The sequence below is a fragment of the Watersipora subatra genome, chromosome 11, assembly GCF_963576615.1.
Source record: "Watersipora subatra chromosome 11, tzWatSuba1.1, whole genome shotgun sequence".
Taxonomy (NCBI): domain Eukaryota; kingdom Metazoa; phylum Bryozoa; class Gymnolaemata; order Cheilostomatida; family Watersiporidae; genus Watersipora; species Watersipora subatra.
The window spans coordinates 35,113,411-35,129,794 of NC_088718.1; the positions used below are offsets into that span (position 1 = coordinate 35,113,411).

General features: G+C 33.8%; 1 protein-coding gene across 1 annotated transcript in view; it reads left to right on the forward strand.

Annotated features, from left to right (window-relative positions):
- The window catches only part of LOC137408001 (uncharacterized), a 76,401-nt gene extending 60,730 nt beyond the window's left edge, over nucleotides 1–15,671 (forward strand). The window contains exons 21-24 of the mRNA XM_068094391.1: nucleotides 1,400–1,477; nucleotides 3,967–4,071; nucleotides 6,700–6,902; nucleotides 15,495–15,671. Of these exons, the coding sequence (XP_067950492.1) occupies nucleotides 1,400–1,477; nucleotides 3,967–4,071; nucleotides 6,700–6,902; nucleotides 15,495–15,671 (563 nt within the window). The remainder of the gene's footprint in view (nucleotides 1–1,399; nucleotides 1,478–3,966; nucleotides 4,072–6,699; nucleotides 6,903–15,494) is intronic.
- The last annotated feature ends 713 nt before the right edge of the window (nucleotides 15,672–16,384 follow it).

Sequence of the window (16,384 nt, forward strand, 5' to 3'; positions counted from 1 at the left end):
ATAGTGGAAGGTGATCAGTTGAAGTGTCCACAGAATGGTACTAATAATGACTCGGTTACATTAATAAAACAATTAATTCTTTTTGTTTCTGTTGTATTGAAATCTGTTTTCCAACTCCAAAACCTTTAGTTTTTTATTTTATTTTAAAAGCAACACCTTAAAAATAATTGGCCACTGTAAGCAGGCTAATAGTAGTTCCTTGTTTAATTAATGCAGTCTTGAAACTTTGATGTATGTGAAAAATGGTTTACATTTACGATGGTTTATGAATGACCAATTTTAGGTTAAAAGTTGTGCTTAACGAGCCAAGCTTTCACGCGTAGCACTTGTGCAAAATGCGACGCGTAAAGGTTTTGCTCTGCTAAAAATTTGTGACATTTTGCACATATTTTTTTTACAAATTTGTAAAAAATTATATGGACTAGTTCAAAAGTGCAGAAGAAGAGTTTAGGTCAGAAGACATTGTAGAAGGTATTGGGCAGTCAAAAGAGGTTCCATTCATCGAAAGCAACAATCAGAACACAACTAGCCGAGCAATGACGCAAATACTTGTGTTTCAAAAACACTAAGTTTTGTTTTTGCATGTATTATAAGTATGGTTTTTTTATGTCACTTGTTCTTGAATATATATTTGTAGAATTTATAGATTATTATTATATAACTTATAAATTAGCAGATTTATAGCATATTATTTGATAGCATCCTTGTGGTTATCTTAACTCAGCTTACAATAGATCGACGCTCATAACTCCTCTTCTATTGCACATAAAAAGCCTGTTTTGGCTGCAAACTGTAGCAAGCATATCAATGAATGCGATAAGCTTTTATGCAACAATGTTCAATATAATTATAAAATACAATTATGCTTTTAAATTTAGAATGCAATAAAAAATTGAAAGCTGTAACAGATTGAACAGCAGGGGACAAGGCCACAGGCTATAATATCATTGCAGGTTAATTGCAAACAATAGCTAGCAACTGGTAGGGATATTGCTCAGATTCTTAATACATATTTATTTAGAGATCTACAAAAGTAGGAGGCAAGTTAGAAAAGTTTGTTGCATTCAAAAGGGTTTATGTCGCTTCACCCAAAGGAGTGTGCAAAATATAGGCAACATTCGCTTCGCCCGTAAAAGGGTTATCTAAATTGATGTTTCCAAAATTCTGATGAGCTATATGAAAAATACTATTTCAGCCTCTATTTGAATGCCAACTTTATTTGATTGCCACTATGAGAGAAGGGTTAAAAATAGTGTCATGGCGTTCAATTAGAGGTTTTACGGTATGTTTAAAATGACACAAATTATATTGTTCAACCCACAGTGTGTAAAGTTATCAACTACTGTTATGCAATATTATCTTGTGTTGTCAGTTAACCTTTACACAACTCTTATTTTAGATGAGAGTGAATTCAACAAACGAATAATGCTGAAAAAGCTGACAGCTCCATTCATCATAGAGTTTGATGGATATAGAAGTATTGTGCAGAGAATAGAGACCATGACTTCAAGTTGATATTGCTTCTCTGTAGACATTAAAATTATAATAATGTTTTTACCTTTTAGATACCAATATTTAATCTTTTATACTGCTTTTTGATAATTTACATTAACTATCAATTCCATATTTTGGCTCAAGGTATTAAAAGCTTTGATGTGATATTAGCAATTATGAGCACTTTGTCCTTTGTATATGTACATGGGTTTACCCAAAAAATACGTAGAATTTGTAATTAGGGGCCAAAATCTCTCCGTAGTAAATATAAACAATTATTATATTAATAATATATCTGAAATACATGTATTTTATAGAAAATAGATGCAGTATTTACAGTATCTTACATGAAAGTGCTCATTATGAGAGTAAAATGGTGTAAAATTAAGTCAAAGTGAAATTAGTAGTTTCATATTGCAAAGCAATAATCCAATACCAATTGCTATACCAATTGTATTTCTATATATACATATGTCATTTGTATATATGTGTGTAGAATGGATTTTAGAAAAGATTGAAAACATCGCTTCTTACTCTCTAGTGAACTTAGGTTTGAACTAGTGATGTCATCAAGTGATAAGTGAGGATGGCGAGTGATAAGTGTGAAGCTTGAAACTGAACATTGGATCCCAACGCATCCCGGGTGATAAAATACACTGCAAGCCTTCCGGTGAGTGTTAGCATGGTCGAGACATCACAAAACATACAAACATACAGGAAGGAATATAAAACAAGGCGGATCTATACATTGACACCTGTGATCTTTACACATCATTGACATCCACCAGAAGGCCCAAATCTGTGATGCTGCAACTACTATGTCTGAGAACTTATGTACGCATGGGCCTACCCATCCGCGCAAAAGTTCTTGTTAATTACGGAAACCTTTCAAATGACACCAACACTGCTGAGACACACAACTTGAGCTATGGAGTAACCCTGTTTGAGTACATTTTTTCAGTACGTGTTTGATATAGCCCACATTAAAACTCCTAGGTAGTACTTCACCTTTAGGGCAAGCAAACTGATTGTGAACACAGAATTGGTTCCACATTTTCCAGAACTGCAGAGACCCCTTGGCAACAACACCGAGCTGTTGATTAAAAAATTGAAGGAACCAAATAGCCAGAGTTACTAAGCAATAAACAACCAAGAAAAAAGCATTTCAGTGTAAAAACTTTTACCGTAGAATCACAGCAGGTCAGCTGTACACTTAAAAATAAATGGGATACGTAATGAAGCGCATTTTTGTTAGCAGGCTAAAGGAAGTTGTTTGACCCTGACCTTCTGTTTGAAGAGATCATAACCTCAACTTTGCTACAACTAAAGGAAAAATATTATCACTTTTCACATGAAGAATCCTGCACTGAGAAAAATCAGTCATCATGTCTTTTAGGCATTGGGAGGTTTTCGGAGAAAATGTATCTGCGTCTCTGTCATTTCGACATAAAAAGCACACCGACTGCCAATTTTGAAGTTTGAGCAAACTTCTCATTGAATTTGTATGACGAAAACAAAAAACCATCATGTTCCAATTTGTAAGGCAAGAAATTGTATAACGGGCAGATGGTAACCCAAGAGCGCACTGGATATTACTCTTTTAGGGACGCAGTTGGTTTCGCCATATATTCAAACATGTTCTTTACAGAGATGCGCCTAGATAATTTTTATGTACTAACCAGTTTCTCGTGGTTGTAGCAACTGAGAACGTTGCTGATGCAAAGCCCCCGATGAACTAAGTTTACACGATGACAAAATACAACGATAACCTTTATTTAAATGCCACCTTTTAATAAAGCACCACTCTGAAAGAAGGGTTAAAAAATAAAGCGGCATGACATTCAAATAAAGGTTTCATGGTTTTTCTTCTAAGCGTTTTAACCGCAACAAAGTTTTATCAATTTTGCTCTTGAAACTTCCGAGCAATCAGACCATTTCAAATATTAAATGGTAGAATAATATCTATACTTTCTGATAAAATCAGTTAAAATTGGGTACGACTTTAATTTTTGCCTAATAGGGAAACTGAAAAGAAATTGCTATAAACCAACATTTATCGCAGTCTTATGAATGCCTTTAAACAGAACAGCATATGATAATCGAACAAAAAAGGAACGCTATTCATATTATGTAGAGTGTGGTTATTGGTTGGAAGGTAGTTAACAGTTATATTTCAAGTTGGAATGTGGTTATCAGTTAAGGGTAAATTTAGTATCTGGTTACCATCTGTACACGCACGCACACAGCCTGGGGTCCTCACTCTATTGTTTTATAAATATAATCATGAGGGCCTATGTTTCTCACTTTAAGATATTATCAATGTAAGTTACTCACAAAGTCCTGTTTCTCAATCTATTCCATTTTAACATTGTTTATACAGGCTCCTTGGGTGGTGTTCATGGAAGCTGAAAGACCATATTTCACATCAGAAGGTAACGCAAGTAGCAACAATGGAGATGTCATATGTTTCAGCCAACTCATACTCACTCAGACTCTGTAACTCTGAGTCTGATCATCAGGGTCCATCAAGAAAGGAGATGGCTGTAGATGGCCATCTTCTTACGCTTATGATGTTTTGTATGAAAGCATTTCTTCTGATCACCCCACTGATCACATAAACAGCAAAATAAATCAAGCTTGTGAGCACTAATTCACGACTGACAACTGCCAACTTATCAACCTGAGAATTGTTATTCCTTTTTGCAGTGTTCCTTATGCCCAACATCAGTGAAGCTTAAGTTTTGTTGTGACATTATTATTGTGTTCATAAAAATAAAAGCTATTGGAAGGTATGTCAACAAACTGTCTTGATGCAGCCACATTTATATACATGTAGTCAGTGATTAGATGAAGTTATGGGCTAGTAAGTGAACTTTGTCCTCCTTTAGCATGAAGTTTGTTTTATTCTTTAACTTCGAAGTTTTTATTATTGTAATATTTAGGAACTACAATCCATCGCGTTAATTCTAAATAATTATTTTAAAAAACTGATTGTAGTGCCTATAGTATTGTTTACTGACTGTGCTACCCGGCATTGCCCGGGTAATAAAAAAGTCTGTGTTCAGAACATTGATTTGTATTTAACATATACCAACATTTGCCATTCTAACCTTCAGAGTGCATATCATGAAAAAGGTTTTGATGGATTGCTTGTGATAAAACAGTAATCTGTTTTATATACACACACTTCTATGCAAGAATAGTTAATATTAGTTCAACATATTCAAGATTTATATTTTGTTTTCTCAGTTCGTATTAATTATACCATTACTGAATCATCGAATGATTTTTTATTGTAATCATAGCAAAACCAACTTAATTCAACTATTACTTGCTAATTATATTACATTTATATCTAAGCTCTTTTATAGTTGCTTTATTTTTTTAATTTATTTGACCTGCTCAAAACATTTTTCTCATGATATGAAGTTTGAAAGTTACAGTTGCTTGACAAAGTTTAAAAACCTTTACAGTTGTTTTTATTTTATTTTAAATTATTTCAATTACACAAAACACTTTTCTCATAATATGTAGTTTGAAAGTTAGAATGGCAAATATTGTTATATGTTAAATACAAATCAATTTTCTGTGCAAAGACTATTTTATTACCAGTATCGTTGTATTCAAAGTTTTGATGGATAGCTTTTGGTGGAACAGTAACCTTTTTTATACACACACACAAGCACACACTTCTATGCAAGCATTGTTTTTGTTAATTCATCATATTCAGAATTTTTATTTTGTTTTCTCAGTTTGTATAAATTGTATCATTACCAAATCATATTTTATTGTAATCATAGCAAAACAGACTTAATTTAGCTATTACTTGCTAATTATTTCACATTTACATCTAAGCCCTTTCATAGTTGTTTTATTTTTTCTTTTAGTTTACTTTAACTACACAAAACCCTACAAAAACATCTACACAATCGATACTGATGCAAATGTAAAAATGAAATATTGTACTGCCTCTGTCTGACCGAACAGAAAGAGAATGTCAAAGCTCTTCGTATAAATGTCTGCGTGAGAAGAATTGGCCTTGACCCCATATATAGTAATTGAACCTTACAAACAAAAAAATCTTAACAGGGTCATTTTAACGTTTGGGCGCACTGCTAAAATAATTATCGTTTGGTTACGGTATATCGAATATGATAACGCCTTAGATCGAAATTTCCTAACAAGGGCATCATAACGTGTGGACGTAATGCTAAAATAATTGCTACAGCTGGACAATCAAAACGAAAAATACATGAATACGCATATGACCAATTTTGAGAAATATATATATATATATATATATAGATTGTTGTACCTATATATACATGTAGCTAGCTAGCAGTAAGGAGATAAGAGTAATAATACTATTGTTATTACTTCTGTTGCTAACTAACTACTACAGCTTTATTTTACTTTTTAGATTTCCAAACAAAGTAACTGAGAACTCTCGTTATTTACAATAGTATCACAACTGCAGAAGAGTGACTAAGTCTGATCTCTGGGCACTTGTTCGCAGCAAATATTTCAATGATCCATGCTTTAACAGAACAAGCCAAAATGTTCGACTGAAACTAGATGCTGCGCCCACACTGTTTACACTGCCCAGTCATTTACAGGTTTTTTTCAACGTTGATTGGTACTTTTCAATGATTCAATTCAAAACAATTTTGTCAAGCACAGTGCTGCTAGGTTGTTTAATTTTAAGTAGGTATATCTAAATTTCTTTCAGACACCTCAAACAGCACACAAAACAGCTGCAGCTGCCACAGCGAGTGCTTATGAATATGTCTGCAGCTTAGCAGAATAATTTGATGCGAATTTTTTAAGTAATGCATATGTGGTAATGATTCGTACTTCTTTGCAGTACGTCTGCAATTTTTTGTTGGCATTTTTGTTGAAATAAACTCATGTATGCAATTCATTTAAATGCTTAATAAAAAGAATTTTCATTAACCGTTATTCCTAAGGTGTGTGTGAATGACTTTCAGTGAAAATTGCCACATCTTCATTTTACATAGCAATGTGGTAGCATTTTGACCTATTATATTTTCTGGATCATGACTATAGCTTTCAGCTGTAGTCACGATCATAGCTGTATTGTTGTCCATGTTTATCATAGCTGTATTGTTGTACCATGTTTTATGTGAAAAAGATGTTAATCTTTGTTGATTTTATGTAATGATTATAATTGATGCTTTTGTTTAGGTGTTTCGAATAATAATCCTACTGTTACTCAGTTTAAGGCTACCTTTTGCAAACTTATCGGAAACCGTGTTGCAGAATCAGATGCTGGTAAGACAGGTAATGTTACTGCTCAAGACAAAATTCTCATGATACAGGCTACTCCAGAAGTTGATCAGTTTTTGGAGCCCACAATGATTTCAGATGTCAAAATATCTGTTATACATGTAGGTAACATTAGTCACGTATCCAGTAACAACATATCTATACTCTACTCAAGCTACCAATAATTAGAGGATTGGTGCGTTCATCAGACAGGTAAAATATTAACAACGCTACTTGTTAAAGGTCAGTAACAATGCAATCAACAGTAATATTTGCCTGTAAATGTTATAGTACTGCTATTTCTAATCTAATTTAGTTCTAAAAATCTCTGATGCACATTGGCTCAATATCCAACAATATACAAATCTCCTTTTACGCAGTTTCTGTAACATATATGTATAGGTTTAATCATCTGATTACACTAATTCCTGCATTTCCTTGTTTGCATTATTTTGATTATCCACTATTACCACTGTTTTTAATTTCTATATAGTTGTTGCAGTAGTTTATTCCATCTTTTACAGATACTGTATCATACCTATCATACATTCATGAGCTATTATCACTTTAACATTGAAAATAGTTTTCGGTATGGCAGCATATGTGTTTTTATCGAAATACTTCATGTGCTACGTTCTTCCATTAAGGTTTATGAATCTGTGTTATAATCTGTAATATAATGAAACAGTTGTGATATGCATGAATATATCATTTTCTGGGTTTATGCATCTGTAATACAACAGCTTGCATGAATAATATGGTCAACAAAACTATTTTACGCCCACTTATCATGTCCTACTCCATAAGTTATAAATAGGTTTTTTTTTATCAGGGCACTATAAACGCTGTGTACGAGAAGTTTTTATTTACACTCAATTGGAAAGTAACCATTCAACGCATACGTTTCTGTCATTTTTCACAGCATGTTTACGTACGTGACTAGTACACAATTAACTCTCCGATATGGCGCATGCATTACATATCGCTATCAGCGTAAAAGTCACGTGGTTGACATTCCAAGGGTTTTGAGTTCAATCCATGGGAGTACAGGAAGGGAGTTACGGATTCATTCGCCAATTTAGAGGCTCGTGAGGAGATCAACGCTTGACTAGCGGGTATCTTTTTGATATTTCTATATTTTTGAATAAGATTTTTTGATTTTCAATGTGTTGCAAATTTTGAATGAAGCATAACTGCTAGATTGCTTGTAAAAGTAGCTTGGTCAAAATTAGTACGTAATCGATCAACCTAGTCGTTAGCATTGCTTAGAATCAATGTAGGTTTTTTTCGAATTTACGCATGCTAGGTACAGCGGTGATATTTAACTCGCTTATACCGTTTTCTGTAGCTTTTTGGATATGTCATCATTAAAGTGTCTTAAAAACAATGGTCGGCATTTTTCCTCAGTTACCCTTGCAGTTTACTATGAGTTCAAAAAAATCCAACACTATTTTAAACCTTACATCCAATACCATATAGTATCCTCTCAAATTTATGAACTTCTCCCTTCCACTTGGCTCTAGGTGCTGAACTTTGAAAAGTAACATAGTTTATAGCTGTTGTATTGAGCTGTTACTGCATCTAATTCATAGGTTGTGACAAAATATAGTGCTTTACTTGTTGCTATAGTCAAAATGAGTATAATAATTGGAGCTGTTTTGCATGATATTCAACGCTTCAAAGCTGCTCAGTAAGAGGGAGGGAAAGATATTGTTTATTTGTTTACTGTAGTCTGTATGCTGCCATGCTAAGTTATCTGCTGTGACTATCCCACATAGGTAAACTGCTGAGTGATATTTTTTCCCATGTGAGGACCTTTGACAAAATGTTCTTGAGTTTAGCAGTAGAAATTAAAATATAAAAAGCTACTCTGACAATATTGGCTTTAGAAATCACCTTATATCAGAAACCTCAAGCGTGATTTGATAGATGAAACTCTACATACAAATTCAATAGTAAACATAATAGAAGTCAAAGACAGCACATGGAATGGCATAGGCCCATGGCACCTAAAGTTAGTTAGAGGTAGCTGAAAAATAATTATAAAAATTGTTTGAAGCAAAATATGAGCTGTGTCAATCAGAAGTCATGCTTGATCACCTGGCTTAATGAAACTGAAAATGAACAAGCCTGTTCAGACAAATGAGAAAGCTTTCTGTGTTCAATTCTTTGCATATGACAGATCGATGAATACATGTAAATTCAATTTGTAGTTAAATTCACTCTTATAGAACAAGAACTAATATATATCCTTCATCTCTAACACTTCACTCTCGCACTTCACTCTCACTTTTCCTTGTCCGTCTCCTCACCTTTTTGCTTTTTCCTAATTGCTTGCTTTTCCTGCTTTCTCTACTTGTTATCTATCTCTTATACTCTTGTCCCTCACCCGCTCATTGTATCACTCTATTAGCATTTATATTTCTGTGGCTTCCTTCTTTTTCTCAATTCTTTTTTCTTCCATGAATCTTTGCCATATCTTACTCTCTTCCCTTTATGTTTCCCAAGACTGATTCTATGATCAGTAGTTTTAGTTAGATTATAACTAATTAAATTAGCTAAATCCCCGCTTCATGGAACTTCACTTCCTTAGGCTTTCTATTGTTCAAACAACGTTTTGGGTCAGGGCGCTTGACCGATGTGACATGCCTGTCTAAAGAACGACAGTTTGATTGATAGATGGCTTTCGTTACAGACACCGTGTGTGCGGGAGTTTCCCTCTCTAGTACTGTATGGTAATTTTTGTTTGTTATTATTACTGTTAGTTTAGTAGTAGTCTGGTGGTAGTCTAATAAAGAGCTAGGCGCTTCCCACTAAATTTATTTCGATTTAATTTTTACAAGTATGCAATCTTCAATTCGATTCTCGATTTTATTACAAACAAATATTTAATTAGAAGTACAAACCAACAGTAATAGATGTTTAAGACTGGCAGCATAGCCCATATCTGATCGTGAAAAACCACACACTAACAGTAAGGGTGATATAAAACCGACTACATAGAATGTATTCGGCCATACGGAAATACAAACCAACAGCATAGACTACGTATACCTGCCTTTATAGAAATGCTACAAATGTTGATGGAGTGCTAATGCTCAAATGCTTTATCTTCAAATATTAATGCAAAAATTTTAACGTGTTCACTCGCTCTGGGTTGAGGATGGTGCATGTTTTTATAACAATACGTTCACTCACTGACAATATTCTTTCACTGACAACCCATGTTGCCCGCGCACAAAGATAGCGTTTTGACAATTGACTTAGCATAGGAAACACGCGAGCATTAGCACCCTACCATTGCAATATGTCACTATCTCAATGTAGCAGATTACCTGTTTCACACCACAGTATCTCGTTTTCAAATTTCTGAGCTATAGAAAGATTCTCAGTTTCAGCAGGTCTAGGCAAAGGCAAAAAACTACTAAGCTTTATGCGCTTGTGTGTATGGACTAACTCGCATTCATCACATTTAACCACTACACCATTGTCCCTACTTTGTGTAGGAGGTGAGTTTAATTCTCACACCCGTTATTTGGGTCGCTAAAATAACTGGTATATTCAGCTACTGGTTACCAGTTTGCTGATGCCATTCTTATCAGAAACATAAGCACTTTTGAACCTTGGATCCAAGTAGCATGATAGATTAAGCGCTCACTGCACATCATCACTGAATTCTTCTGACTCTGGGTTATACCACCTATTTATGTCGTCAATGATACATGCTCGCATTTTGTAAGTAAACTCTTGAGTCTTTGTCGACAAACTGAAGAATGTCTTTCAGTGACTTGAATAAAGGCAACACCATTGACACAGGGGTTTCAGTTTCAACAATAAAGCAAATCTATTTCATTGTCATACAGATGACTGTGACAACTGTTATCAACATATTATAGGGCTTGCAGTCTTCGACTTGATGTAGTAGATGTATTAAGACATAATAATAGTTATTTTACAAGCAGTGTAGTTACACTAAATTTTTTTTCCTAACCTGAAAGTAAATCTGTAAATCGTACCAAAGGAACTAGAGCAGCACGGATATCTTTCGGCAGCATTCCGTCTTGCCAGGTCAACACAAGATGTGTATGTTTGTAATCAGTTGGATATCACTCGCCTTATGACTAATTCTTGCTGCAATATTCGGTCTAGCATCTGGTATTTAGCACTCCACCTGGTCTCATAATCAGACACCATAGCTTTTTGAGGCACTTTTAGTTCTTGAGCTTTTCGTAGATTTGATTTTTGATGGAAACTTTGTGTAAGATAGCTGGACATCTTTCGACATTTACCAATCACTTTGGCAGCCTTTTCATCCTTAAGAGCACCACTGATGGCAAGGTGCAAACAATGGCCAAATCAATGCATCCGAGGGATCATGGGAAGTCTAAAATCTTTCACCATGTTACTAGTGTTGTCAGTGGTCTTTGCACTCAAGTTTCGCAATGGCAATGACCAGTTGTCTAAGAAATTCTGTATAGCCTCTTGAATTTTTTCAGCATTACGATTTTCTGGAGTATAGAGGTAATGTAGGCATCTGCTCTGAAATGACCAACTTTTATTAATAAAGGGTATCATTGGTTAAAGCCATGTAGGGGTCTGATGTATTACTGGCCCGGTAGTCTAAAGTACAATAGCAATACATATAGCAATGGTCCGTAAGTAAACACTTCTGCTTGTCCACTTCAGAATTGCAGAGTTTGGGTAGTAACTTATTGGTAAATGTCTTTCTACTAAACAGCTAATAGTGACGATCTAACACTGAGAGCAAATTTTGGGAACCAAGCTTTTCAATGATGTAGATAGGAAGTCGATCTTTGACAATAAATCTTGCTAAATTCTTTGCTTAATAATAATTAATCATTAAGTCACTAATACTATTAGTTACAGCAATAGTGCTGAAGATAAATTAAGGCTTGCTTGAGACTTACTGAAAAGCATGCTAAAAGCTCTAATGCAAACTTAAGTATTTTTAATACATAATAATGTTGGTGTAGTCCACTGTAGTACTCCACTTAGCAGATTGTATTAATAGTTCTTATAAATAAATTAAATCTTCATTGTTACGATGTTGTTCATTATTAAAACCTATGTGCTTTACATTTACTATAAAAATTTAGCTCTTCGCATTATCACCGCTTGCTTAAAATCTTAGGATTATCTTGATTATTCACAACACCAGAGATCTGCTCAGCAGCGCTATCTGGAATTTACCTAGTAGGAATAGTAGTGAAACATTGATTTTATCTTCTTTATTAAGAGCATGAACAGCTGGGAGCATGAAAAAACAACAGTAGCTATAGTAGCCAGTCATAGAAACAATTGAACTTGAAATGAAAACCAGCGGTTAAGTATTATAGCCTTTGTTCCAGTCTAACCCAAGTGTTTAGTAGTCGCTTAACCTACACCATTTTCCAGTTCAGAATGTATTAGACTACTGGAGTAAATTGTGTCAAATTGGTACAAAATTGCATACTTTTTACGCTGTTACTGCATAAATATCAAGTTGTCCTTAGTTTCAATATATATTATCATATTATATGCTTATATTATCTTTGACAAGGTCAAGCTGGAGCATACACAACTAACTTAACTTTTTAAAGTCTTGTAATTTATGATTAAAATAATAAATATTACTTTAATAAGATACTACCAAAACAGTAGATAAGGTTATAATCAATGTAAAAGGAAAAAGTAACAGAGACTTAATGATGACATAATGATATAACCTATTTAACAACGAGTTCATTCTTCGGCAAGTTTTTTGTAACAAATGACATTCATTAAACAAGGACTAACTGTATTCTTTCCTTTTGCTAAAATTGCTTGCGATCAGTTTTCTTATACATGACATTGTTGCAGAGCATTGTGAGGTTGACTGGAAAGCTGTTTTCAAAGGATGAGGAACAGGAAACACCTGCCTCCCCCATCACTACTCCCTCTGTGTGATCAATGTATACACGAGTGGTATTGATCCTGGTAAAGATGATGCTGCGTCTCCCAAAATTTCATGGAGTTATCCAACAAAAACTCTTGGAACTGCGAATTGGTTAGTCTTCTCTGGTATCGTAGTGGCACCTTTAGTCACATGAAAGCATAAATTTGTCTTTGTTGTTAATTCCTTGATTTGCATTGCTGTGAGTCTTTTAACAATTGCGACTTAACCTAATTCTGTTTCATCCGTCATAGTTGTAGGCACAATTTTTTTATGTTTAGTCTCAATTCTGTCGTCTATTTGCAGCTATAATAGACATCGTAATCACAGTTTAGTTTGATCTGAGCATTTTGACAGTGATGAAGTTTTGTTGACTTTAATCTTGAAACATTCTGCCAGTCAGATCACCTCAAACGTAAAAAATACTCGCAAATGGCAGAAAAATGCCGATTCTAATAAAATGGAGTAAAATTTGGTGGAAATCCATCTTTAACTATGGAGTTTACTTTTGACTCGTGATAGCTTATTGATTAGCTTATTAATTAGCTTATTAATTAGCTTATTGATTAGCTTATTGATTAGCTTATTGATTAGCTTATTGATTAGCTTACTGATTAGCTTATTGATTAGCTTATTGATTAGCTTATTGATTAGCTTATTGATTAGCTTATTAATTAGCTTATTGATTAGCTTACTGATTAGCTTATTGATTAGCTTATTGATTAGCTTATTGATTAGCTTATTGATTAGCTTATTGATTAGCTTATTGATTAGCTTATTAATTAGCTTATTGATTAGCTTATTGATTAGCTTATTGATTAGCTTATTGATTAGCTTACTGATTAGCTTACTGATTAGGCTTGTCATTTGAAGTTACAAACAGGTGGTGGGTAGATAAGAATAAGTAGAACAGAATACACTGAGTTTCATACAGAGTTTGTCATTTTGCACAAGTAAAATGTTTTTACATTATTCTCTGTATCTGTAGTACACTGTATTAGAACATGCGCCGCTGGAGTCGCCTGAGTATTATAAAGCTATCCTTGGAGTCGTATCATCATTGTGTTACTACTCATAGAGTAATCTAAGCATGAACCATCTATAAAATACTTCTATTAATGAGATATTTGTTTTTGTTTATTTGAAGGTTAACCGCAGGTCAGGTGCTGGTTGCTTTACTAATGATAGGGTGCCAAGTGGTCACATTCTACTGGCAGGTTACTGTAAGATTGCACAGAGAAATTAAGTTATACAGGTTGAATATAGATTATGCTGCAGCTGGAAACTGGACCAGTCTCTTTGTAAGTTTCTTACTCATGTATATTCTGAAGCCTCATCTTGCATGTTTTTATCAACACGACCTGAGACCAAAAACTTGTAAGCATAACATTAAATATTAGTAAATAGACATGGTGATACATAGAATTAAAAAATTGTAAGCGTAACATTGAATATTAATAAATAGACATGGTGGTTCATAGAATTAAAAAACTGTAAGCGTAACATTGAATATTAGTAAATAGACATGGTGGTACATAGAATTAAAAAATTGTAAGCGTAACATTGAATATTAGTAAATAGACATGGTGGTACATAGAATTAAAAAATTGTAAAATTGGCAGAATTTAAAAGAAGAATTGTAAGTATAACATTTGATATTAGCATAGAGATGTGGAAGTACAGAGAATTAAACCTAAGTAGCCTTAGATCCACAACCTAATTACTGCAGTGAGTTGTGGTGGCAAGCAGGCTTACCCTGTGACTGTTATATCAAAGCTTGTCTGAATTTTCAAGTCTAGTGAGATGAGTTGTAGGATCATTTTAGATTCTTGAAGCTGAGCTTTGAAGGTTAAACATAAGAACATGTCTGGAAAATATTTATTGTAGAACAAGGGACAATGAACATTATCTTAGTTCTACTCATATCCGTGAACTAGTCGATAGCTAAAACAATTTAATAAAAATTGAAAAACAGTGTCGAAGCATCCCAAATAAACTTGGTTTAAACAGTTTGTGTAATCAAAAGTTGTTGTCATATACATACACTTAGAGGGTTTTTGTTTTACTGTGTTCTCTTACCGCCAATCCAAATCCTTCACAAAACAGATTTTCTAAAACATGGAACGTAAATAATTGGCGCAGGTAGTAGTGTTCCAGGTAGAAAAGTCCATCGATGTGGGTTTGAATCCTTTATGCTGCACTATTTTTTGGGCTTCCAACCTAGGCTGCTGGCAGGCAGACATGGCTCATCATAGAAAGAACTCGACAACTAAACTTGTCAAATGCATTTCTTTACTAATAGCATTTTGTTTCCAAGATAATTAATTTGTTTAGTGTAGGTCAAATAGAAGACATATACCAATTATGTAGTTAAAATTTCAGGTACGGTTTACAAGTATGTTTTAAAGAATTACAAAAATTAAAAATTGATTTAACTTAGCTAAAACCAAATTTTCTCACAACAATGCTGTTTGATAAAACAAAATTTTAGGCTGGTCCAACTGAAAAAAACTGTTTTACTAAACTAAATAATCCTATTTGCAGTTACCTAGGGTTTGGTTTATTGAAGTTATGTCGATAGAGTCTGATTCGCTACTTTCCAATTTAGATAGTTATTATTTGGACTTTATAGGCACACCTGACAATTTCCCACAGCACTCTAGACTGCCAGGATAATAGTTTATAGTGATTTCTAAAGTTAATATAGGCAGAGTTTTTATGAAAAAATGAAAATAATTATTTAATACTTTAACATTTTGGTAGAGTAATTCCTGTGGTACAGAATGCGCTAAGCAAGGACCAGGAAGTTAGTAATGATATCAACTGCAGTCTTATATTGAAGGCAAATAAGACGAGTGCTAAACCCTCGGAGGTTGAAATACATCTGGTGGCAGCTGTTCCAGGCTCAGGAAGTTCTTGGAGTATAAGCTCTATTCAAGCAATAACCGATAGAGCTTGATGTATTCAAAAGAAAAATATGTGAGATCTTCCAAAAAATAATGGTTTGTTAGGATGAATGAAGTTAACAGCTGTACAATTTATATTATAATATGAGTGATCTCCGTTTGCCTGCTGAAAGCCATAGTTACTGGTTAGATTAAAGCATCACCTTCAGTAGCACTCAAACTCATAATATTCAGCTTGGTAGATCGACACTTTAACACTTTCACTAATCTACAGACTGATCAACCCACGAGACTGTCAGCGTACTGGTATTAATAACAATCTAACAACAATATTGAAAATAGTAAAGATGTCAGAGAAAAAGAAGTTTAGTTTTTAATTTTTTTGTTCATTTAAAATAAATTTAGGACTTATTAGCTTAGTGGCCTGAAAGACATTGATTATATGTTCTATATATAATCAATAAACAATGTTTCTATATCTATAGCTACACCAAGGGCCACCTAAATCAATTTGCAAACCAGTTTATTTCAAAATTCTAATTTTTAAAATCAAAAGTTTTTTAAAGTTTGCTTCTGGCAACATTGTCAAAAAAGGCTTATACGCATGAGCAAAAACTAATTCATGATGATGAACATAATTCTTACTTTTTCACACCAGGTCAACTTACAAAGCTTTTTCTGTTTGTGTTACAAAGGTCAGTTTACAACGATGAACCAAGCTCATTAGGTAATGGTGCTGTTTGATAAACATTAGAACAACTTTTTG